The 27,495-nt window shown below is 35.9% G+C and overlaps 1 protein-coding gene across 2 annotated transcripts; it reads left to right on the top strand.

Annotated features, from left to right (window-relative positions):
* The first annotated feature begins 838 nt into the window (after positions 1-838).
* LOC111511758 (uncharacterized) lies at positions 839-25,126 on the top strand. 2 transcript variants are annotated; one of them, XM_074183235.1, is made up of 14 exons: positions 839-991; positions 1,049-1,268; positions 1,735-1,935; positions 2,609-2,753; positions 3,590-3,762; positions 7,495-7,641; positions 8,286-8,494; positions 11,633-11,762; positions 11,820-12,103; positions 15,565-15,666; positions 15,719-15,753; positions 15,834-17,240; positions 22,428-22,489; positions 24,735-25,126. In XM_074183235.1, exons 1-14 carry the CDS (start codon positions 957-959, stop codon positions 24,999-25,001), a joined length of 3,417 nt encoding a protein of 1,138 aa, XP_074039336.1. In that variant the 5' UTR covers positions 839-956; the 3' UTR covers positions 25,002-25,126. The 2 variants fall into 2 exon arrangements, with proteins under 2 accessions (XP_074039336.1, XP_074039337.1); XM_074183236.1 differs by having other exon boundaries at positions 24,740-24,937.
* The last annotated feature ends 2,369 nt before the right edge of the window (positions 25,127-27,495 follow it).

The raw sequence follows: 27,495 nt of genomic DNA on the forward strand, positions 1-27,495 counted from the left end.
AAAATGTTAATTTATAGAAATCAACACGTAGCTGTCAAGTCATTTCGTTGCATTACCACAAGGGGTCGCTGCAAAACCTTGGAAAATAAGGAAAGTGTAGAAGTAAAATGTTGTCTGAGTATTTCTTGAACTTCCACGTTTTTGATTTTGATAAAAGCTGTTATTGAATCTCTATTGTGAAAGTAATGTCGGCGAAAGTGATCCATTATTTTAAAGATAATACCAGACTGATAGCCAACGTTCTGGATTTCAAATATGAAACTAACAACCCAATAACAAAGTGAGCATATTTGAGAATAAAGGGGGCAATGAAAACTATTCCAAACACTCCTAAATCTTCCTCCTTCAGTCTTGTAATAATAGGGAGAGCAAGGGTGAGCCAATTCAAATTGGAGCATCAAACATGTTTTCGGACCACATATACGTCTAATCGTCTGGGAATACCGTGAAGAATTGACTAAACTAGCGGGCAGTGATAGATTGAGTATATTACGGAGCAGGACACTCATGTGTCATCGAAAAAAAAGTATGAACCCAGATTGGACGAAAGAAAAGAGCCAAAAACAAGTATGAAGAAATTAATCTAATAAAGTGCGAGTTCTCAAATTCATCGATGAGTCCACCAATGTATCTGACGGATTCCTCAATTGGTCTATTAGAAAACGTTGACGCGTTTCTATTGATCAAGGAAATACGTCAGACATTCTCTGTTGGATTTAGGAACTCCTTCAAACAAATATGTGACGTCATTGGAGGAACACGTATTTCCCCTTACCTTATGTACCTTCTTGTCTAGAAACCCTGGTTGGTTATAAGAAGAAGAACAAAAACCAGAGAAGAAGATAAAAACAAAACAGATTTGTTGATAAATTTTATATTTGTTGACATTTTTTAATATTTATGTGTAATATAGGGAGTAATATTAAATTTATACATTTACTTCCTTCGAGGCTACTATGGGTCCCTCTAAAAGAAAGAAAAATAATAATAGGCTAGTAGATACATTCTCATTCTAGATATATTTTTAATAACAGATATGTTTTCATAGGCAAAATAGTCCTGTTGGTTTCTCTGAAATAGAAAAAAATGAAATGGTAAACCTAAATGAAAGACCAAGTAATGAAAATTTAGAAGGAAAAAATCTTTTGTTGGATAAGGAGCCAATACCAGATGTAACTTTAAATGTAAACCAGCAGTTGATGAATAAAACATTACTAAGAAGAATAGTCAATGAATGTAATACTCCTTTCTTCTATCACAAATTCATGGTAAGAATAGAGTGATTTCTGAGAGTTGAAAGAGAAATTCATCAAGGAAAAGTAGAATCAAATATGAAGTTATAAGGAACATAGTTTCAAAAAAACAGTTTTAGACACTTCAGAAAGATAAAAAAATATTTTCATCAACATTATTTGTGGCCCGTTGCCTCAAATTAGACATGAGCTGTCTGCAACTATGGTTTTTATCGCATAGATCTAATTTATTCTGCCCTAGAGGCAATTGATTCCTGTCTGTCAGTTGATTACACCATTTTCAGACCAGTCCGTTTTTCCCAAGTATCACTGAAGCCTCATAGGCTTGTTCTACACCATAAATTTTGTTACAAAAAATTCTTACAGAAATGACCTAAATGAATACAAAGGACTGTAGAAATCAGTTTTTTGTAGAGCTTTCATATTATTCAGACAACATCATCATTAGTCTTAGTATATCAAATAATTGTTGATTTTTCAGATTCAAAACATTGAAAATTCAACTAGAAACCACATACTGAAAACAATTTTTGATTTCGTGTATCCAGCCACATTTAAAGCCATATATTTCGAACTTACTTCAATGGGTGCATATTTTATGGCTAGGAATTGCCAGGAAGTCATTTTGAAGATTGCCAGCGAGAAGTTTGAAATTCCGAATCCCAATTGTCCAGGCTCACCAGTAAGTATTCAATGATTTGTGGGCAAATTCTAATTCATTTTTTCCTTTACTATGAATAGAGATTCATCACATAAATGAAATAGGTCTGATACAACAACTTACCATATAAATCATAAAAACTGTTAAAGGCAGACAGTTTGATATCGGAAGGTGGTATATACAGTTACAGTTTTATTCGTACAGGGATAAATTTGTTATGTGTTTGAGTAGAAACTTCATATTATTGTACAGCATGCAAATCACGGATATTTATTGATATATAGTGGAAGAATCAAACATAACATTTTTTGTTATAAGTTAATGGACATGTCTTTTGGATATAATTTAATATCCATCGTGGTATTAGCTGGAGAAATAGTTGTTTTTTTATCGGGACTTACCAGAACCTACTGTGTAGGTACTGGGAGAAATCAGTGTTTCAAAATTCTCTTTTGAAATATTCATTCACTTATAAATATGTATCTCTCCTCGTTACAGTCTTTAGACTTTTTTCAATATGGTGAATCTTTAAATTAAAGAAGAGGAAGCAATTTTTGATGGTGACTTTATATTGACCTTGAATATCTTGTACCACCTTCAGAATAGTTGATGTTACTGATATTGTGTATTATATTATTACAGTTCCATTTTCTCTTATATTTTCAAAACCTATACTTTGATCTTTGTTTTTCAGTTCAAAGTTTCAATTCTATGTAACTATATTCTAACGGAAGAAGTGCCTATTCCTGATTGCACTGAAAACATAATGAAAGTATTACATAAAAGATATAAGAAGAAGAAACAAACTTTGGATCTTAGTGCGTTTTGTGATGATGAAGGTAAGAATTTTTACACGTTCTTATTAATCACTCACTACAGGTCGTTAGAAGACTCAGTGATGCAATAAAAAATGTTAGAACTGGAATAGGACATGCAGATATTTTTTCATTCACCAAAAATTGCACTTTATACTTGCTAGTTGCATATACAAAATCTTTTTGACAGACTATCACATACGGTAAAAATATATGTGACCTCAGAAGGCTCTGTTAGTCAGTGGAATCGATGTGTTGTGTGTGAGTACTAGTTTTTTTTTTATAGAGAAGCACTATAGGAAACTCCTCAAAACCTTCCATCCAAAAATGTGAGTTTATGTTGGATTTACATTCATTTGGAATAAAAGTCTCGAGACGTTCATCACAAGGACGAAATTCTCCATGTAAAACAGCTCTTGAGAAGTTCAGTTCAGAGTGTATTGAGTTGAACCTCAAAGCGATGAGAAGCTGGTGTAATCAAAAAGAATTGAATCTATCGAACATTCAAAGGAAAGAGGCAGTTTTCCTTCTGTGTTACAGTTTTCAAACTTTCAAATTCAGCCTTATTTTCAATCATTATCTTTTTAAATTTCAAGATTTTGTACTGTACCTCAATATTTGAATATTTTCATCCCCCATATATTATAGATATTGTGAATAATTTGTTTTCAAACCTGGCCCTGATGTTTGCTGTGTCTTGTGTTGATCGTTTTGCAATTAAATTTTTATTATCAAGTATTCCAACAAAAGTTTTTGTTGAGTGATGAATTTCTCAGTGTCATACAATTATTACTCATTTTTTAGAACGCCATAACCTGTTTTTCCCAAATAAACTTCACTAACATTAGATTCTTTTACAGATTTAGAGGACTACTATCCCCTTTTTCAAACCAAGTTCCTGCTTTTCTTGATGAATCTGATTGCAGAAGTGAATCCCAAACATGTATTGTTGCAACACAACAATATCAGAGATATTGAGAATCTTCACCCGCTGAAAGATTCTCTAGAGATTCTTGACCTGAGCAATAATGAGGTATTCATGAAGTAATATTATTCTTAGGTGGATTCTCTGACAGTTGAGAGAGTCCAATGCTTTTGCTCATCTTCACGTGCTTGAGTTTACTCTGAGTCTTATTTTTACATGTTTAGTTTTTTCTTCAATTTTTGAATTGAATATGAATATTTATTATATTTGATGTTTGTACTATTATAAAAAAGGGTAATCCCGTGCAATGAATAAATAGAAAGGAATCAATTGAAATATAGCATATATCAACCATTTGTCTCAAGTTGCTTCGATGCATAGTTATTACACCCATTAAAAGAAACTTCAATAGTTGTGCAATAGTTATTACGTAAAGCCACGCAAAACTGACGTTTTGTATAAATACCATACATATCGTTTAAGCATCTTTTTTGTCCCTTGGGAGCTGTCTGACTTGTCCATTTAGTCCGAGTCTCCAGAAAACACTTCTCATGACACCCATTCCATCAGTCTCGTTCCCTGAACTAGTTTATACAGGTTCCGTGTTGGATGTTCGTCATATTCTTCAGGACGTAATTTTGTACGTCCACATATGCCTGTCTCCTGTGATTTAGTGCCTCACATTCGCATAAGATGTGTAGAGCTGTTTCTATCCCTTCGTTGCATAATCTGCAGCTGAGGTCTCCGTTGTACAGCCCCATTTTATTCAAGTGTCCTCTATGCAGACAATGACCGGTTAGTAACCCTGTAGTTATTCTGAGCCGATCCCTACTATATTGAAGTAGTTCTTCGGTTCTTTTCTCGGACGGTACTTTTGTCCAGTACTCTGTGTGCTTCTTATTGGTCCATGTCCTAATCTGGTTTCATACCAATGATTTTGGTACCCCCAGAGCTGGTTCAGGACCTATATATGAAGTTGATGATCCGTGTCTAGCGCATTCATCAGCTTTATCATTACCTGTGATTCTTGGCATTCCCAGACCAGTTTTGATGTCACCTTCGGGTTTGCCAGAGCCCCTAGTGCGCTCTTGCTGTCTGTTAAAATATTGATCTGCTCATTTCTTTGAGGTCTCAATTTAAGAAGCCTTGCACACTGCAAGATAGCATACACTTCTGCCTGAAAGGAGTGCCACAAGGATCGGTTTTGGGACCCACTCTTTTTCTTATATATATATATATATATATATATATATATATATATATATATATATATATATATATATATATATTTATATATATATATATATATATATATATATCAATGATTTACTGTGTATAAATACTTCTGGAAAAATTACCTTATTTGCTGACGACACCACCATTTTATGGCATAGTAAAACTGTTGAAGATTTGAATAATAAGATAAGCAGAGATATTAATGTAATCAAGTCTTGGTGCGACTCGAATCTTCTCTCTTTTAATATAAGAAAAACAAATATATTAACTTTCAAATGTACTTTAGAAGATATGCCTCTAGAAAATGAGAAGATTGAAAATAAAGACTGCACAAAATTTTTGGGCCTATATATTGACAGTAAATTGAAGTTTGAAGCACACGTCAACCAATTGAAGAATAAAATCTTCTCAGGGTGCTATGCAATGAGAATTATTTCAAGGGAACTTGGTACTGCCACGGCTATGAACGCATATTATGCATTAATTGAATCTCAACTGAGATATGCCATTCCTTTCTGGGGGGTATGTAACTCTAGTCTGCTAGATTCAGTACTTAAACTGCAAAAGAGAGCCATTAGATATGTGTTCAAACTAGGACCGTGCAGAAAAAAATATATTGGCAGTTGTGGCTCTCTTTGTAATGAAAACTGCGTGTCTTATACACAAACATAGGTCAAAATTTGAATATATTTCTTCGTGTCATAGCACTCGCCTAAAATCTAAAAATAATTTTAAATTACCATTGCCTTCTTCATCCCTAGTAAAGGACTCCATTTTCTATAACGGTGTTAAAATGTATAATCACTTACCGTCTTATTTTAGAAATAGCTACGATAGTATTGACAGCTTCAGAAAATACACAAAAAAACTTCTTGCTAGCAGACCCTATTATAGTTTGCAAGAATTTTACAATGACAACTTCCAATGAAATTGTAATTTATTGTGGGTACTGTACATACTCGATTAGACTGTTGAATTATAAGTTGTAAAATTGACAAAATGTTCAAATAACATTTTATGATTGATATTTTATTTATTCATTGACACTTATTCTATTGAATAAAATTTATAATTGATAAATGTATATGTTTATATACTGCTTGTTTATATAACAATTTTATTTTTATTCTATTTTATTTATATTTTACATAATTGTGTGTATTTTGTGTAATTTTTTTTTCTGTACGTATATATTCTACTTTGTCAACAAAACAAGAGTTTTTTATACAATAAAGTATATTTTGATTGATTGATTGAAAGACGGATGTGTACAGTCCTAGCGGATAACTGTAGTTTAAATTTCTATCCGCTTGGTATATTCCAGCTCGTGTTCCATGTTTGCTCTTCGATCCATCTATATACCAGGTGTTTTTTCCAAACGTTTTCGGGATGACTAATGGTCGTCCACTCTTCACAGCTTATGGTTTTGGCCGTGAAGTGTCTGTTAAAGGTGTACTTCGGTGTCATGTGGTCCGCGCACACATATTCAATATGTGCTCCTCAACATGTTCCAAAATTTCTGTTCGGTCCGATCTTTTGTAGTTCGGTGAGTTTTTCAGTCTGAATTGGCCCATCCTGGCCTCACCCATTATCACAAAGTGTAAAGGAGGTAAATTCAGGAGTGTCTCCAATGCAGCTGTTGGGGTAGTTCTCATTGCTCCCGTCATTCCCAAACATGCAAGTCTTTGCACCTTGCCTAGTTTGTTGATAGCGGTCGCTTGCTTCATCTTTGGCCACCAGCCCAGAGATGCCTATGTTACCATGGGTTTAACCACTATCATGTATAGCCAATGTGCCATGTCTGGTTTTAGCCCCCATGTTTTTCCATAGGTGCGTCTGGCGAGCATCAGTGCTACCTCCGCTTTCCTTTTTATCCTGCTCAAGTGTTGGTTCCAGGTCAGTTTGGAATCTAGATTTAACCTCCCCCGACACTTGTATTTCTTCACCTCGAAGTTTTAGAGGTCAGAGACCATCCGTTTTAGTCCTCTTGGTGAATGCTACTATGGTCGATTTCGATGGGCTTATGTTAAGCCCTTCTTCTTCGCTCCATCTTGTTATAATATTCAGGGCCTGCTGCATGCATTCCTACACTACATTATTGTATTTGCCTTGGACTAAGATGACTAAGTTGTCTGCATAGCCCAGTGCTTTATATCCATTGCGGTCCAGGAGACATAATAGCTCGTCCATTACAAGGTTCCATAACAGAGGGGATAAACCCCCCCCCTAAGGATAGCCCCTTGCTACCCGTGCCACGACTGTCTACCCCATAATGGTTGTATCAATCTTCCGCTAAGCATGCAGCTAATCTTGTAAATCCCTCTTCTCCTAGACGCCTGGATGATTGATGACGTGCTGTCAAATGCGCCCTGAATGTCCACCAAAGCAGCTAACGGTACTTTTTTGTTTTTATAAGCATGTTCTACTTTTTCTGTTACCCGACATAGAGCCGATTCATTTAAGCAATAATAAATATTTGTTTCTGATTTGAAATAATATGAAAAAAAAAACTAAAAATCGAAGCTATTCTTTTAAAACATATGCTTTCAAAATATATAATCACCAAGTCTCATAATCATTTTTAATGATATAGTCACTTTTCAGTTGGAGGATATTGGAGCGCTTCAGATTCTATGTGAGTTTAAGAATTTGAAGAGTCTCAAGTTGAATGGCAATCCCATATGCGACAAATATAATTCTTATAATTATGTCATTGATGTCAAGAGTTTTTGCCCAAACCTCCAAAAGTTGGTAAGTTCGCAATTATTTTTCATCTGAATATTGAATTTGGTGTTCCACAGTTTCTTTTTAAACAGAGATGAATATTCCTACCATTTTTCAACACCTGTTACTCTTGACAGCCAGAGAGCTGAATGACCCTGTATCGGAAAATAATATATTGAAATGCCAATAAAATTCACAGATAATTGTCAAAGTAATTGAATGAGTATTCTAAAATGTATTCAGCCACCATATTCACCAGATTTGGCCATTTTTTGTCTCATTTTATCAAATCAAATTTATTATTAATCTGAAGACCACAAGTGTTATAAGGCATGTCAAAAATTTGGATTATAAACACAAAAAGCAAAATTACAGAGTAAAGAGTTAAATGTTGAAATGAAGGTTAGATCAGAATTATTTTAATTTAAAAATTAAATGTGTGTCCTCTTTAACAAGAAATGTATCAATAATCAAATAATAGAGCCTTTCACATAGAAAAAAATGAGAGTTTGTCCATATAAATATGTGAAAACTCTTAAACAGAGAACATGATTCATTAAATCTAAAAGAATTTAAAAATTATGTTTCATTGTTGAATAATTTCTCTTGTCCTCTGTCAAATATTGACATTTCCAACTTGACAATATGATTTTATTGAAGTCTTCTTTCAGGATGATGTGGATATTACCACACCGGTTTTTCAGAAGAACTACTGGTGCTCTCCCGAAGCTGAAGATTTGGCGTCCCAATTTTTGGAACATTTTATCACCGTTTATGATTCTGACAATAGACAAGATCTGGAAGATCTCTACCTCGAAAACAGCATTTTCTCAGTCAACTCCAGAGTGGTTCCCGGACAAAAAAATTCTTCCTCGATCAAGTGAGTTTCCTTCAGATTATGTCATTTTAGATCTATTTTATCTCATATTGCCTTACAGCCTTACCGATTGGTAAGGCTGTTACAAAGAAAACTTATCTGCCCAGCAAATTCACATCAGAAAGAGAAGTTTCTAATCAACTTCTTTTTCTCAATGTAATAATCAAAAACTCGATAAATACTCTTGATAGAAGTGTTTAGTGAAAGAAAACTCATACTAATAGATATCTCTACTAAACCTAATCATCACGCTAACTATAAAACAAGTATAGTTAGATGTTCATATGATAAAGCAAAGACAGTTTACAATTCAGTTCATGATATGAAAGAGTAAATAACTATCATTTAAACGGATTTGAAACAAAACGCATATCCTGAGCAGTATTGTGGGAAGAGCTCTCATTCCCTTCCTCCACTTCACCGGTTTAGTGGGAGGTAACCGTTTTTCTGCTCGATTAAATATTTCCAAATGTTGCGTACCTCAACGCTAGCTTGACTGAATGCGTCGTTGAACAACATACATGTAGCTTCTTTGAATTTCCTCTTGAACCAGTGTTCCTTCTGTGAATGATCTCAGCTTGGGACCACTTGATGTTATGTTGATGAGTCCAAACATGCTCTGCTATTGTCGATTTGCTGGTTTCTCCTCTTGAGGTCTGGTTTTCTTGAGGCTGTTACGGATGGTGTTTGCGGATCTGAAGCAGGTTCTGATGTTGTACTTGGACCCAGTTCTTATATGCAAATCCCATAATCACCACAAACCCAACAACAATACAAATATCTCATAACTAATGTCATACCTTAAGTTCCCGGTTTGTCTGAGAAGCTGAGACGCATCGGTTATGAATATAATGTAAGGACAACCTCTAGAACTATCAACACATTGAGATCTCTTTTGACAAAAACTTAAACCGATAATACTATTGAAGAAACAAAAGATTGTATTCACAATATACCTTGTTGCTGTGGAAAAAGTTATGTAGATGAAACTTCAAGACTCTTAAAGCAAATTCAAATCCAAGATAGAGTAGATGTAAACATTGACATGCTCTACGCACGTGATATTGAAAATCCCAAGAATTGGCCAGGGTCGTATTCAGAACCAACATCTTGTTGATCGCAAATGCTATATCATACTTAGGAAAACTTTTTTATAATAACGAGTGAAATGCACAAGTTTTGCAGTTTAACGGGAAAAATGCAGATAATATGTGTAATATAAAAAGATTTTCATTGGATTTTTCACAGGGCACTCAAACATTATATGAAAAGAGACGTAATTATTTCTTTATTGATAATTTTTATTTTATGTGAAATCAAAAGGAATATTAATCAAAATTATTCAACTGGATGAATTTGTCTCTTCATCAGTAGTGTCATCCTCACCAATTTAAATTATCAGTGGCTCGATTTGTGCCTCTATTATGTTATCCAGCTTCCACATCTTTGTCTCGACTTCCGATATCACATGCCGAACACACTTCTCCCATTTCTCCACTGTGACTCTTTTCAAAGCCTCATCAAAAAGTACTTTGAGATCTGCAAATTTGAACGTGGTGTTATGCTGAGCTACAAAATTCTTCACATCCGCCCATATTAACTCGATGGGATTGAGTTCGCAGTGGTATGGGGCAGGCGAAGGACGATTTTGTTTTGGTCTGCTGCCATCTCATCGACTATATATTTTTGGTATTCAAGCTTGCGCTCCTTGACAATTTTTAGTAGCTGTACTCTTAGCATTGAGTCTTCAAAGCTAATATTCTTTGATCGCAGCCAATTTTGGATTTCAACCTTCTTTGAAGACGTCGGAATCTTCTCTAACCGTCACAAATGATAAGGAGCATTGTCCATTACAATCACAGCATTATCCTCCAGATGGGGTAGAACTTTGGAAAACCACTGTTCGAAAGATTCACCGTTCATTTCTTCGTGATAATCTCCAGTTTTCTTCGATTCGAAACACCATAGCCCTTCAGCAACAAACCCATTCTCATTGCCGATGTGACAAATAATAAGCCGTCTCCTTTACCTGAAATTATGAAAAAGTATGTAAGTAAATAAAACAAATACGAGGGTTACTTTTTATATATTGAGATTGAGGCAGGTCTTAATATAAATATAAGTTTACCTGATGGATTTGTTAATCCGGTGGATAGTCCATCTAGAAAGGCCCTCCTAGATGAGGTCACAGTTTCATCGACCCATACTTCAGGGGTAGTATGACCAGCATTAACCCAGGTTTCATCCATATAATAAATTGTTCTCTGTTGTTCCCTATATTTAATTTTGGTCAAATACTCTCTCCCACATAACACAATTTCCTCTCTATCCAATAATAAACTATTGCGCCCTCGTTTTTTCCATACAAAATTCAAATGTTTCAATACTTTATGGAATGTTGACCGCTTAAAACTTGGCAATAAAACATCTTCATTTTTTTCTGTGAGTACTTTGTCTATCGTGGGTATTTCATTTCTGAAAAAGTACTCATGCACTTTCCTCCTGATTACATGTTTATCAGCATCATTTATTAATTTTATAATGGTTTGACGCTTCTGATTCGTATTCGGTTTGGAAAATGTATGATTTTGTTTATATTCCCGTAAAACATTATAAATCGAAGCGCAACATACTCCAATTTTATCGGAAACTTTCGATACGACTTCGTCGACAGTCGATGTCTCAATTTCTTCCATCTCTCTCTTGAACACATTTAAAATCACTTCTTTCATCTCAACACTCGAATGTCTTTTTTTGGATTGTTTCCTGGCTGGACTCAGCTCACAGTGTCATCAGCAGTGTCTATACTGGACATCTTGGAAAACAATTTTGAACAATATACGCTACACAAACACGCAAACGACTGATTACAACCCTGTGCTGGTACCGAACTCGTACCAAGAAGGCGAATTCACCAATGAACGCTGCCCTTTCCATCTGACACTGGGCGATCACGTGAACATCACGCTTCGGCTTTGTTTTGTTTTACTCTATCTTGGATTTGGATAGACTTCAGATGTGAGGAAAAAGGAACATCGTGAGCATATAAGATGAAGACAGATGGCAGATATTGAGTCCTCTACAAAAAAATGTCTTTCAAAGGATATAGTTTATATATACTACACGATTTGTTTTTCTCAGGTTGGATCACTATGGCTTCAAGAAACCTTTCTTGGTGATAGGAGTAAAAGACATAATGAAAACTTTTCGAAAGCTTCCCAAATCTGAACACGATCCATATCCTCTAGTGTGTGATGTCATTTCATATACGGTAAATTTGCATGCATATGAAAACAAGTAATGGAGTGTAACATTTTTTTATTGTTAGGACTCTAGTGCGGCAATCGTGGTAACAGGTATTTTCAGAGAAACGACCCAGATTTTATCGTTCAGCAGACATTTTGTGTTCAGACGTAACGGCGACGAGTTTCGAATATCAAATGATCTATTGCACGTAAGTAATGCAATGGATCACCAGATCGGATGGAGCTTCAAGTTTCCCACGCACATAGGAAACGCCAGCAGTCCTTTGCCCTACTTCCAAATACAATACAGAGAACTGGAAGAAGCCGTTCACAGGATAACGCAGATGAACTATGAATATTCTGAAAGGTGAGTTTTTATTTGTTTTCAGTGTTATGTTTTGTCGAAAATTATCAGTTTGTATTTGTGAGGAGTGGAGTAATTCCCAGTTCCATTGGTATTATCATTATAAATAACTTATCCTTTTTTTTTTTTTTCTGATTGATTCAGCCGTTACTTGATGAAGATCCATAATAATTTCACAAACTACACCTAAACGATTTGATCTCCAAAAACTTTGGAAATAAGTTATACCCACAGCAGGTCTTGATTACACTGTTGAAGATACCAACTTTCTATTCTATTACAAGCAAGCCATTTACGTTTATATACCACTTTGACAGTCTTGGCGACTTTTTGAAGTTCATCACTTTTTTCCGGGGGCACTTGGTTATTTCAACCAATTTTTCTTCCAAATCCTGAAGCTTTCTATCAAGCAGTCGCTGTGGACTTGCTCTAACAAGCTCGTATGGTTTTTTTTCTTGTCATAGATATAACAGAAGGTCCACAATCTGTAACAATTGATAAAATATCACTCAAAACTCTAATTTTGCGTTAATTTCAACAAAAAAATTCTAAGAAATGTGAATACTTGTGAATGGTTTTGCTTCATAAACTTTTTCTAGAAACTTTGAAGTGCCATTAAACGTAAGTATTATTTTGTTGCACATGTTTATAATATCCACGATTGCTGAAGAATGACGAAAATTACAAGTTTTTTTTATACAAATGATTTTACACTCTATATTCGATAATGAAGCCTATTAAATAAAACTTATGTATAATAAAATGTAGTACATACCTTGACCAACAATATCCATAGCAATTTATTTTTTTCACCAATATAACACAAATAACAATTAATAAATAAGCAAACAAATGAGGTTTAAAGGGTTATTTGAAGCAAACACATACGTAGTGAACAAACGCTAGGTTTCAACTGCTCTCATGTCACAAATAATGGACATACACAGTTAACGATGGTCACAAAGGATGACCCATTTATCTACCTATCTTAAAACTGCTCTATAAAACATTTAAAGGTGCTGGAGGTTCTGAAAAATTCGAATTTGTCTGACTTCTCATGGAAACACCCCCGTATCTTCCGTAATAATTGAGGTAGAATGATGAAGCTGTCAGGATTGATGGAAATTGATGTCAAAACCGAAAAAAAATCTACTTCAATAATTGATGACTGAAATTTTTTCAGGGAAAAAGTGTATATGTAGTGAGTTGGTAGTCCTGATCACGAATCTGAAGGAGGTTTGAGCATATTTTGCTCTCTAGTATGTTTTATCGTCAAGATGAGTTGTTCCATCGCGAGTGGCGGGCAGTGTATATCATTTTGGCTATCCCCATTTAGGTGGTATGTGCATTTCCATTAGTCCTGAGAGTTTCATCATTCTACCTCGATTATTCCTGAAGATATGGGGGTGTTTCCATGAAAAGTGAGGCACACTGTATAATCAATCCATTATTGAATTCAAGAAAGCATTGAAAGACCTTTTGGTGGAAAAAGCCTATTATATTCTTGAAGAATACTTTAAGGATTCCTTCTGATACATTCACTATTTCAATCTGTTAACTTTGTTGAAATCTTTATACATTTTTACACAATGGGAAATGTTCCTCCTGACGAAAATCAAGTAGTTTTCATAAAAGAGCTCTAAAACAACGCATCCTAAACTTATCATTTCAACTTTTTTCTTTAAAAAATTATTTAAATACTTATAAAAGAGGAATGAAATAATGCATTCAACATTTAAAGGGATTCGTTTCTATTTCACCATTTGGCAACATCGGTTATAGCTAATAAAGGACAATGAATCTGTTACCTGTATGAGACAAACAAAGATGACATATTTCAGAGGCGTGCTGTTCTGTTCCGAGATATTCTGTGACATATGACATTTTGTGCATTTAACCTATCTTCCTCTATATAAATAAACAACAAAACAACTGTTGTTTATGTGGCTTGTGGAGTTGGTATTGAACTATAATTTGTATTTCGCCTTAATTGTTGATTTATAAAGATAATTTTCCTTTTTTAAAGTAAACTTGATATAGGCGCTGTTGCCAATATGTGAATTAGAAACAAATCCCTTTAAAAATTATAACCCAACATTTGAAACTTCAATTTGAATACTTTTCGAAGTGAATTTGAAATACTCATGAATTGAACGCAACTTTATTTTGTTCAAACTTGCATTTGCTGTAATAACCCAAATAGAGGAACATTCCCCATTCTTTGTGGTTGTATTGTTTTTACTTCAGTCGACATTGTACGTGGATTTTTAAAAAATGGTGAATATTTAAATTTCGCGGGCTGCATACATTCGATTAGCGATTGTTTTAATGTTGGTACACACGCCTCGAACACATGTTCACAATTTCAGCTGTTCAGCATGTTTATTTTGTTAGTGAGAGACATAATAGTTATAAGTGTTTCTGCTATAAAAAATGGTTCAAAGAGTTTGCATAAAATTTTGTGTAAAAAATGGAATTGAGTGCTCAAGAACACTTGGACTATTGACAGTGGCATACGGTGGTTATACTCTGAGTCAGAAAAATGTCTGCAAGTGGTACAAACGTTTCACAGAAGGTCGAGAAGACGTGAATGACGACGCTCACCCTGGGACGCCCCAACCACTGATGAGAATGTTGAGAAGGTAAAGGAAATTGTTATGGAGGATTGTCAAATTACTATTACAGAAGTTGCTGAGGATGTCAGCATATCAGTTAGCTCATGCCATGTAGTTTTTTCGTAAATTGGCAGCGAAGTTAGTTCCTGAGCATCGCTCAGGATTCGTTGAAGGGCATCAACCGCGATTCATCTTTACTTAATCATGCCTCAGTTGAGTGACAACTATATTTGAAGGTTCTTGGTTGTTATGTACATTATACTGTTTTCCACATATTGTGTTAATAAAGTTATTCATACCATCTAGTAGTTTTTTTTATATAGTTGAGATATGTAACAAGAGGAGCTCGATGGAATTGAACAAGGTGTGATGATATATGAAGAATTCCACCAGTTGCAGATGAGAAGAGCAAGATACTCCCAGAACAAAGTAGAGCAAGTTTCTAAGAATGCACAGGTTGCCAACACCAGAAAGATGAAATATTCTAATGACAAATGATGGCCTCGTGTACATTTCTAACTTTGATTCCAAACTTCATTATCCAGTTTTTAATATTCATCCATAGTAGAGGCATAGCAAAAAAATGTAGAGAAGCTTAAACAAGACGAACGTAATCAGAGAGAGAGAGAGAAAGATGAATTCGTACACCAATTCCAAGAGCACCAAAAGCAGATTCATTGGTTGCAGCAATCATCAGATGGGCTTTCCCGATTGTATAGTCTTGTCAAACTTCTAAAATGAAGTTAAATATGTTCTTTCCAACCTAAACGTGATTTTGTGTTTATTTTACTCTTGAGAGCTGGTACATATTTTTGTAAAATAAATTGCATCACTTCTAACGAATTTCAGGTACTTGTATGACTGCCAGTATGACCTGAAGAAAACTCTTAACCTCTTCTCCCAGTTGCACTTGAGGGGAGAAATCCCCGAGCAGGCGTTCTCTAAAGAAAGGTAAATGAATGTGTTTCCTCCTTGACCATGTGTAATCACACTTTTTTTATAGAACAAGGTCTCTAGAGCTCAAAAGAGGGGATTCATGTGAGTACACAACTTTTAAATTCTTCATCTTCACATCGATTATTACGAAACAAAATGAACATATTGCTTTTGGTTTGTAGTTTTCAGCGACATGGTTCGTATAAAAACTTTGGAGGTTCACAACAAGCTCAACTTGAGAACAGTTTGGGAAGTTTTGGATAGTGAAAGGGTCCAGAATTGTGTGGATACAGCTCACTGCAATGACCACACCATCAAAAGAGTGCCAGTGATCATCGACAATCCGAACTTAACAAGTGAATCAAATCAATCTGCAGGACCATTAAACCCCTCAGAGTCCAAGAAAAAAGCGAGGAAAGCGAAATATCGTGCTTTGAAATTAAAGGCTCAGATGGTCTCTAATTACTTCAAAGACAGTAATCTGAAATTAAAAAACAAGGCCGAATCCGGAGCCAAAACTACGAGTAAGTCTTTCCGAACCAAGGATGATTCCAATCCGCTAGTAAAGTTGTCGGAGAAGTTGGAACGGTACAAATCGATTGCAGCTCAAAAAGTAGAAGAATTGAAACGGAAGTCAGGAGAGGAACCTCCACTGAAAGTGACAAAATTCGAGGAACCCCGAGTAGGTTTGTCCCTTGAGGAGAGAGCCAGATACAAAGCACTGGCCCTGGAAAAAGCGGAGAAACTACGACAGGAAGCTAGAAAATATGAACCAAAGAAAGTTGTTTTGACCCCTGAGGAAATAGCCAAGTACGAAGATATGGCTCTCAAGAAAGCAGAGGATCTCAGGCTCAAGTATGGACCTAAAGATGACTCCTCCAGTACCCATGGGAACAGTTTCAATTCCCATATGAATTTCCTCCAGCCCGTCACAAACGCTTTTCCTGTTCAAAACCAACTTATGCAGTTACCCCATTTAATGCCCCAGCAGCATTTCGTGCAACCGGGATATGGTATGGAACCAATGTATCCAATCCAACCTGGATATCCCATACGACCAGGACACTTTATGGGCCCTGGATATACCATGCATACAAGTCATTTAGTTTCCCCAGGACATCCAATTCCATCGGGATATCTAATGCATCAAGAGGCAAGGCAATTATCCCCGATCATGATGCCTCAGCTACAACCGAAAAGTTCAATGTCTTCTATGAATGTAATGGAAGCTCCCGTCCGTGTGGGATCTCCCAAGATGAATACATCCTCTCCCAAATCAAAGGTTCCTCAAGAAAAGTCTACCGGAGTTGAAAAGAAGTCTTCAAAGTGGGACGTTAAGAGTAACTTGTCGAGTTCTTTCAACAGTTCCAAGGAGACTCATCCTAAATCAAACGTTCCTCAAGAAGAGTTTACCGGAGTTGAAAAGAAGTCTTCAAAGTGGGACGTTAGGAGTAACTTGTCAAGTTCTTTCAACAGTTCCAAGAAGACTCATCCTAAACCGACCAATACCAAGGTTGAATCCACATCCACCGGCAGTACGAATAAATCGATTGTTCTTGGTGCAGTTACCCAAATTGAGAGGATTTCAGGTTAGTATTACATTTTCATAATTCTTATAATTTCAGATGCAAGGGAGGAATATGGCCCAAGTTTCGAACCGAATTTGTGTGAATCTGTTCTGTTCGCTGCACTGTTACGTTATTTCCCATATTGTGATGGCAATAAACTGTTTTTCCATATATTTCAACACGCTGACATGTAACAAGATTCAGACAAGAATAACCCAAAATCGATATGGGGATTTGATTGTGCAAACTAATTTTTTTGCCTCGCAACTGTATAAAATACAATATCCAAGTACAATATACAAGTTATTTATGAAAATTTGAATCACCATAAAGCAGAAACCATAAAATTCTTGCCGTCATCGAGAATATTTTTATTTATTACCCATAGTCATATCTGATAGACCAGAGCTTCGGAAAGGATACACCGAAATATGTCCCGTGGGGTCCAATAAAATCATTGGACGTCCAATTATTTTATTGGACCCCACGGGACATATTTCGGTGTATCCTTTCCGAAGCTCTGGTCTATCAGATATATTCCTCACAGTCGTAGGGGACTGTAGAGAATCAATCATTCCTCAGAGCCGTAGGGGACTGTGTGGCATGGTTAGTTGTTAGAAACGCAAGTTTCTAAATGCACAAAATGGATGTTTCATTTACTGTAATTGGGGTACAATGTTCTCCCCAATTCGTTAGCAGAAGCTCTAATGCTTCTGGAAACCTGGATGGCATGTGCACCTTCGGTGTCTCATTCCAGGACTAGTATGCCGAACCTTCGGGGGTTCTCGGTCTATGTACCCATAGTCAGTTTTGCAGAATATGAAATACTCTTATAGCAGAAAGTTCTGGAATAATTATTTCCTCTACCGGCTAGTTCTTGCCAACGGAAAACGTGAAGTGTATGTGAGAAAGTTTCAAGTTGAGTTTACAGTTGTTTTTTCAAATAAGGACCACTCAATTTGCTGTACTCTACATATTCTACTGTGTCCTTCCGCTCTTCAGGTTTGTAGTAGTAGTAGGAGTGATTTCTTTTGAACATTGTTGTTACACGTGACAGTGACACAAACAAATTGATATTCAAAACCACACAAACAAGTATGACATACAACAAATGAGTTAATAAGAATTTCGGCTATATTATAGGTTACAATAGTTTTTGTGTGGAAGATCCTTTATCCAATTTCAAAAAATAAGGTGAATTTTCATGTTACTCAAAAATATTCATTTATTCAACAATTTCTATTGTGTTCCCTTTGAAATAGTCCCCCGCAGATATAAAACCCTTGTGCCAGAGGTTTTCCAATTCTCGAAGTAGTTATATTGGGTGATTTTTTTGCTGATATCTTTTTGGCAACACTGTTTTTGACAGATCACGCGTGAATCCTGTCGTGTGTCATTGTCAAACTTGGTCAGTTTGGTCTATAATTTAACCATGAATCGACTTACGAATGAACAACGCTTGCAAATTATTGAATTTTATTATCAAAATTCATGCTCGGTGAAGAAAGTGCATCGTGCACTTCTTCCAATTTATGGGCAGTTTCGTCGGCCTACTGAGGGAGCTATTCGGAAGCTTGTGACTAAATTTCGAAGCCAGTTTAAATTTATTAGACATTAAACCACCAACATGCATACGCAGAGTGAGGACCGAAGAAAATATTGCGGCTGTATCCGCCAGTGTTCGTGATGACCGTGAAATGTCGATTCGCCGCCGTTCGCAGCAATTGGGCCATTACGTGGAAATTTTGCGAAAGGATTTGGGTGTTGAACCTTGTAAGATAAATCTGGTTCAAGAATTGGTCAATTTGCCGCCTGGATCGTGTGATTTAACGCCTTTGGATTATTTCTTGTGGGGTCATGTTAAGGCTCATGTCTATAAGAATAAACCAGCAATGACTGACTCTCTGGAAGCCAAAATTGAAGCATTTATACGTGAAATACCGATCGATATGTTAGAGACAGTGTGCCAAAATTGGACCTTGCTTATGGTCCATGTAAAGCGGAGCCACGGACAACATTTGCATGAAATAATCTTCAAAAATGAAATTATATTGATCGTTCTATCGATTCCATTAAAGATTTCATCAATTTCTTCTAATTTTTTGTGTTGTTTTGAAAATCAGATACTATACCTCTTGAAAAATCACCCATATGCACTTTTTGGTACGTCGTTGAAAATGATTTATTACTACTCTGCTGATGGAAATATACTTTTTCAAAAACAATGGAATTTTTGAGTAAAGCACGTTTTGATCATAGAATATCTTAGGATTCCGAAATGATTCTTTGAAACAAGAAATTCAGGAATTCCAAAGTGATATATAATATAATCTAAAATATGTAGAATAGAACTTCATTATGGCGTATAAATCGAATTCTTATGGAGCGGAATTTGTCAGTAAACTAACGAAAATAGAATAAATTCATTGACGTTATCACAATATGAAATTTGTAGCATGTCGATACAACTATTCAATTTTTGAAGATCATTTCACTCAAAATATGAAGAATTTGTAGTTTCCACATTAACGAAATCTGTAAGGAAATGTTTTCTTCTCTTTTCTATAATCTTTGCTTCTCTTCGGCGCAGTTTGTTTTGACAGTATTATTGTCACTTGTCAACAACAGTCGCTGTTCCTTTTTTCATCAAAAATAATATTCATCGGATCACACGATTTATCGGTGAAATTCATGTGATGAAGAAAGGAGGAAAAGTTAACAATTGACTCAAAGCTGTGTAATATTAGACTGTTTAATTTTTTTTAATTTTTTTTTGTTATAAAGTCATGTGCTTGTGATGTACTGTTTGGAACCTTTGGTCTAGTAATGAGTATTACTGGAGTTTAAACCGTTGTTTTTAATGGTTTGGTGTTAGGATTAAACTCTAACCTAACCTAACACCAAACCGTTGTTTTTAACGGTTTGGTGTTAGGATTAAACTCCAGTAAGATACATAAAGTCATGTGTTTTTGTAACTCCATATCTCAATGAATATTTATTCTACTGCGTCGTGATATAAACTGATCTCTAGAGAATGTTGTACTCTATACATTGATTGATGCTCATTTTTTCCAAATTTTAATCTTTTCAAGCACTTTGAAAACTTTTTCACCGATAGAACCTTCGCCAATCAGATAACATATCAATATTTAGATTGGTAGTGTTATTTGAGGGTTCATAAGTAGACTATTTTTGATGTCTCTGTAATTATTGTGAATTTCAATAATAATAATCAATAAATGAATAATAAACTGAATGTTATTGTTGTAAATAATGCCCGAAAGAAGATAACTCTGGCCGCCTCTGGTAGCCATAAACCAATGGTGACGTAACTAAGAGCGCGCGAATGTACGAAGATTCTCCGCTACTCTAGATGCAGCGAGAATAATGCTACTGACTTCGACAGAACTTCGGCGAAGTTTCTACAACATTCGATTACGGTATTTAAAGGCTAGACACGAGGATACCGAGACGGTCAAGTGGAAGCTACTGTGCGGTACGCGAAGTGATCTAGTAAAGCGATAGACATTCAAATTTTTAGTTGAAGTGTTCGTTATATCTAACGTGAAATAAAGTTGAGTTTCATTATTCAGTGTAGTCAATATTATTGGTGAACCCACGGAGAAAATCGTAACATTATTATTTCGAATATGAGTTTACAAAAATCTTCAAAACTAGCCGTGTCTATCACCCTGAGTGTTCTCTTATGCATCAAGACAGTACGGTTAAAGTCTGAAGAGTTTCCCAAAAGGATTATCCCGTCACTCGGGTCGAACCGAAATAAACTCCTTCACTGGAAGTGTCAAATGTCACTGAAAGATCTGTTTTTCCGTTAATCAGCTCAGTGGATCAATAGATCCACACATTTGATTTTATTGTGTAGTTATGGCTTTAGCGACCAAGGTTTTCATTATCACTATTTTTTGGGCACGAAGGCCGTGGATTTTTGGAATTTCTTCCTGACATTTCGCTGGCGTGAGTGGCTAGCTTCTGAGTCCATTCATTGAAGATAAACTCAGGATGTATGAACCTTCTGAACCCGAAAAATAATGTTAACGTGTAGTTTTGTACCTTGATTTCACTGAATAATGCTTTACAAGGAATGGGTTTTGAAAATGATTTCACGGTGTTTTTTGCATTGTTCTGTACCAAGTCGTTTTTTGGTGAGCCGTCATGAAAAAAGTGTATAATAGGTTTATACGATTTCAAAAATAAATTATTTGAAAGAATGGTAGTGGGTCAATATAAATCAGTTGATATAATTTTTGAAGACTGTCCGATATTCAACTCACCGCAGTTATTTTCAATTGATTAAAATATTGCCGACACTGAGAATGAATTTTCACGAGTGGAGATGACTGTCAAAGCTATGTTTCATGTCATCTGGCCTTGGTCTGCAGGTTTTTATGCCAGACGTTTCGTCTACAATCGCAGTAGACACATCCGTGAGGACTACTAGGTCTCCCGCCCATTGCCTCATCAACTGTTATAATGTCTACCATAGTTGTATAAGAAAAGTCGTACCAGCCAAACCACAGACCAATAAGGACGGAAAACGGCTTTGATGCAATTGTTACCACAGTCTTTTTCAATAAACAAAGTTGTACATGAGGCTCGGCACTATTGGTATTCCCTCTCCTCCTCCCTCTCCCCCCCTCCTCCAAGTGGATAATTCAAACTGAGTTCAATATTCCAATAAATATTGACTGATATTGGGGTTTGCAAGTATATTATGTGAAATCGGCACAGTACTTTGGCAGTTTTTATTTTGAGTACTGAAGTAATGACTGAATTCCAAGTATCCCCCACCCATGAGTTCGTTAAAATAATCTCCCGAAGAACACAACCTAATAACTAAAGAAATAGAACTCTAGTTTTCACAAACAATCAGGAAGACCATTCAATATCACAACAAGAAAATATCCTGGGTAATGGAAGGATGTTCCATTTTCATGAAAATCAGATGGTCCTCATGTCAGCAATTCGACCCCGCTATCTCATGATGGTTTTTTAGCGAATCATTTAATTTGGTAATCAAATTTAATGGCGAATTTTTATATGGTTAACTTTTGTGAAATGTGGGTCTTTGTATTTCATATGTTTTATATTAACCAGTTAAAATTATATTGTGAATAAATTGATTTTGTTATGATTATTTCAAAAATTTCAACGATATTGTTTTTTCATTTGTACTCGTTGTTTTAATAGATTCTGTGGATGAGGATTCGTCGAAACATCCAGGAAATACGAAAAAGAAAACAACTAAAGGTGTAAGTTTGAAATTTTATATTTTTCAGTAGCATTGATTAGGATTATATGTAGTGAGTGTTCGTAGTTGTACCTAATGATTTTTTTGTTCATAGTTGGGATAATGAAAAGCTGTGAAATTTGTACACGTGTCTTTTGAAGGTTATGATTAACTAAAAATCATATGGATTTTTCAGCCTATCTAAAGTCTATCCAAATCCAAGATAGAGTAAAACAAAACAAAACTGAAGCGTGATGTTCACGTGATCGCCCAGTGTCAGATGGAAAGGGCAGCGTTCATTGGTGAATTCGCCTTCTTGGTACGAGTTCGGTACCAGCACAGGGTTGTAATCAGTCGTTTGTGTGGCGTGCGTTGTAGTATATTGTTTAAAATTGTTTTCCAAGATGTCCAGTATAGACACTGCTGATGACACTGTGAGCTATCCTCTGAGTCCAGCTAGGAAACGATCCAAAAAAGACATTTGAGTGTTGAGATGAAATAAGTGATTTTAAATGTGTTCAAGAAAGAGATGGAAGAAATTGAGACATCGACTGTCGACGAAGTCGTATCGAAAGTTTCCGATAAAATTGGAGTGTGTTGCGCTTCGATTCACAATGTTTTACGGGAATATAAACAAAATCAAACATTTTCCAAACCGAATACAAATCAGAATCGTCAAACCATTATAAAATCAATAGATGATGCTGGTAAACATGCAATCAGGAGGAAAGTGCATGAGTACTTTTTCAGAAATGAAATACCCACGACAGATAAAGTACTCACAGAAATAAATGAAAATGTTTTATTGCCAAGTTTTAAACGGTAAACATTCCATAAAGTATTGAAACATTTGAATTTTGTATGGAAAAAACGAGGGCACAATAGTTTATTATTGGATAGAGAAGAAATTGTGTTATGGAGGAGAGAATATTTGACCAAAATTAAATATTATAGGGAACAACAGAGAACAATTTATTATATGGATGAAACCTGGGTTAATGCTGGTCATACTACCCCTAAAGTATGGGTCGATGAAACTGTGACCTCATCTAGGAGGTGCCGATGTGCCGGAGGTGCCGATGTGACAATCCACCGGATTGTCACATCGGCATTGAGAATGGGTTTGTTGCTGAAGGGCTGTGGTGTTTCGAGTCGAAGAAAACTGGAGATTATCACGAAGAAATGAACGGTGAATCTTTCGAACAGTGGTTTTCCAAAGTTCAACCCCATCTGGAGGATAATGCTGTGATTGTAATGGACAATGCACCTTATCATTCGCGACGGTTAGAGAAGATTCCAATGACGTCTTCAAAGAAGGTTGAAATCCAAAATTGGCTGCGATCAAAGAATATTAGCTTTGAAGACTCAATGCTAAGAGTACAGCTACTAAAAATTGTCAAGGAGCGCAAGCTTGAATACCAAAAATATATAGTCGATGAGATGGCAGCAGGCCAAAACAAAATTGTCCTTCGCCTGCCTCCATACCACTACGAGCTCAATCCCATCGAGTTGGGCGGATGTGAAGAATTTGGTAGCTCAGCATAACACCACGTTCAAATTTGCAGATCTCAAAGTACTTTTTGATGAGGCTTTGAAAAGAGTCACAACGGAGAAATGGGAGAAGTGTGTTCGGCATGTGATATCAGAAGTCGAGACAAAGATGTGGAAGCTGGATAACATAATAGAGGCACAAATCGAGCCACTGATAATTCAAATTGGTGAGGATGACACTACTGATGACGAGACAAATTCATCCAGTTGAATAATTTTGATTAATATTCCTTTTGATTTCACATAAAATAAAAATTTTCAATAAAGAAATAATTACGTCTCTTTTCATATAATGCTTGAGTGCGCTGTGAAAAATCCAATGAAAATCTTTTTATATTACACATATTATCTGCATTTTTCCCGTTAAACTGCAAAACTTGTGCATTTCACTCGTTATTATAAAAAAGTTTTCTTAAGTATAATGTAGCATTTGCGATCAACAAGATGTTGGTTCTGAATACTAACCTGGCCAATTCTTGGGATTTTCAATATCACGTGCGTAGGGCATGTCAATATTTACATCCACTCTATCTTGGATTTGAATTTGCTTCAGTATTGGTATGTGATATTAGAAAAAATTCTCACTCACAAAAAAATCACCTATGGAATATAATGGAGTATTCTATATTCTATTACTTGTGGCATGCTCATATATAGCTATATTAAATTATGTTTGAAAAATTGAATGTTTTGAAAATAAACTTTTTTATTTTAAGCAAAGGATACTGGCCAAATCGAACCAAAGTGCCATAAAACTGAGTCTGATCAAGAATAAATCTAAAGATTCGAGTAAATCCGAGCACAGCACAAACGAGTCTACTGTACTTGAAGAAAGCGGTTTCGGCATTCGTGAATCAGTTGAATTGGACGGTGAAGAATTTCCTCCACGAGAAAAATTGGAGTTGGAGAAGATACTCTGTCGTTTGGAGAAAAAAAAAGCCAAAGATGAGGTCATTTCACTCGACTCCTCTGGAGAAGACTGAGCATTGTACTAACGTTGTTTGTTACTGTTTAGTTTTTATCGAGTGGACGACAAGATTATTTTTTTATACTTTGAGGAATGTGAGTTATAGAAATGAAACGGATTTCCGGCCGAATACTGGATTTATAGGTATTTCGGGTTTTGCGTGGTCTTTGGTTAGAACGTCCAAAAATTTCAACTGCAACGTTTCAACATATTAACTGATACGTTAAGAAGAGTACTTGGACCACAGTTGCAGTTGAAACTTTTGGAGATTGTAACCAAAGAAGACCACCGCAAACCCGGAAATTCGGCCGCCAAATATCCGGGTTTTGCTAAACTGCTATCCGTTTCACCTCTAGTTGATCAAGCAGTAGTTGAAGGTTGGTTAACAAACTTAAGCTCCTTGTACTATACAGTGTAAGTCAGTAGTGTGTTCCTGTGCAGTAATGTGAAATCATCTTTCAGAAACAGAAGTCTTCAGGAGATATTTCAGTTTAAAGTTAGATTGATTGATTGATGCTAATCCTAGTCGTATTCCCTATCCTGAAATGTTGAACATCTTGTTTATGTTGCGGAAGTATGGAGAATGAGAACATTTTGAAAACTTATTGTATAAATAGTACATATGAGTGTTCTTATTCAACCCGAAATGTACCAGACAAATTATTTTAAACTGTTACCAAACCTTTGGAAATATATATGCAAAGATAGAAGTTTCTGTTAGAAAAAAACCACAAACATTCTAATTTCAATTAAATAAATACCATGAATATAATGCAAGACAAAACTACTAGTTAAATTATATCGCTCTCAAATTTTGGAGAGAAAGCGATATTTCGTTCAGGCATTAAATTATATAATAATCTTCTAAATAAACTAAAAATAAATAGAAAAATATTAAATATAGAAAATAACTTTTGTCTAATTTCTACTAAGTTTATTATTTGTTAAGACGGTTTCAATTTATTAGACCATTTTCATTATTCAAATCGCAATCAAGAGTTTCTGCTCTTTTTCTCGAATTGAAATTATGATCTCCATATTACATTATTTTTAATTGCTATTATAATGTAATTATGTATATAGGTATGTATGTGTGTGTATGTGTATACACACATCGGAAAAGTCTAGGGATATTTTTAAAAATGGCAATAATTTTTTTTTAGATCGCTTTAGGGAAAAAAAGTTGACGGGTGATTATTAAACGAATGTAACTTACAACAAAATTTATTAAATGGTCAAAAATACTGAGTTCGCATATAAGCAAAACTAAAAAAAAATATGGCTCTTCTTTGGCACCCCGAAAAAAAATCATAATACAAAAAAAATTGGAATCAGTACAAAGTATGGCTTCCACGCTGGTTTATTACGGCCCTACATCTATCGTGCATCGACAAAATGAGATTGTCAATGTCTTGTTGAGGTACATTTGCCCATTCAGCGATTAAAAGCTCTCTCAATTGAAACGTTGTGTGAATGTTCCCCATATGCGGAGTAATTCTTCGTTGAAGCATGTCCCACACATGCTCGATGGGATTCAGGTCCGGTGATTGTGCTGGCCATGGCAATACATCAACTCCTTCGTTGGTGAGCCAGTCAGTCACTAGACGCGCGACATATGGACGAGCAATATCGTGCATTAGGTGGAAGTTTTCACCAACAGCACCAGCAAACGGACGGACGATAGGTAGAAGAATGGTGTCGAGGTACTGTCGAGCTGTGAGGAAGCGATTTGGAAAAACGAAATCGGTTCTGCCGCCGATCATGATTCCGCCCCATAGCATTACTGTACCACCTCTGTATGTGTGGACTTCCTGGACGTGTCTCAAACGTTCATTATTTCCAGGTCGTCTCCACAGTCTTACTCGACGAGAATCTGGATGAAATCCAAATCTGGATTCGTCTGTAAACAAAACTGTGGCCCAATCATTTGCATCCCAGTTTTGATGTTCTTGACACCACTCTAATCTTCTACCGCGATTGCCTCTCGACAAAGGTGGACATCTAAGTGGCCTTCTGTTGTGGAGATCTGCTTCATGCAGTCGATTTCTGACAGTATCACGACCAATGGTTACCTGGTGCATCTGCTGCAACACGTTAACCAACTCAGGTGCTGTGATTGTCGGTTGTCTTCTTGCGGTTAAGACAAAAAATCGGTCTTGAACTGCAGTTGTAGCGCGTCCTCGCCCTGGATGTTGTTCGGTTGGACTGCCAGTTTCTCGGAAACGCCGCCACAATCGACTGATAACACTTTGGGAGACCCCCAAACGAAGAGCTACATCATTTTGTCGCATGCCACCTTGAAGAAGCCCTACAGCTCTATTCATCTCAGCCAATGGTAAGTGATGGCGTTCCATGTTAAAGCACAATATTTCCAGTTTAATTGCTAAGCAAGAACTGCATAGAATGTACAAACTCGACACTTTCAGATTATTCATTTTGGCGGAAAACCTACAGTTTGTAAAAAACTTGATGAAAGATTAGTTACCGTTTTTGCAGGCTTTGTTCAACCC

Source organism: Leptinotarsa decemlineata, unplaced genomic scaffold, assembly GCF_025532065.1.
Source record: "Leptinotarsa decemlineata unplaced genomic scaffold, Ldec_3_MD MMD2_tig00026336_RagTag_RagTag, whole genome shotgun sequence".
Lineage (NCBI taxonomy): Eukaryota > Metazoa > Arthropoda > Insecta > Coleoptera > Chrysomelidae > Leptinotarsa > Leptinotarsa decemlineata.

Coding starts and splice junctions, on each gene's coding strand:
- LOC111511758 (XM_074183235.1), top strand. CDS start 957: ATGGGTCCCTCTAAAAGAAAGAAAAATAATAATAG. Junction 992..1,048: donor AGAAAGAAAAATAATAATAG/GCTAGTAGATAC, acceptor ATGTTTTCATAG/GCAAAATAGTCCTGTTGGTT. Junction 11,763..11,819: donor GTGATGTCATTTCATATACG/GTAAATTTGCAT, acceptor TTTTATTGTTAG/GACTCTAGTGCGGCAATCGT.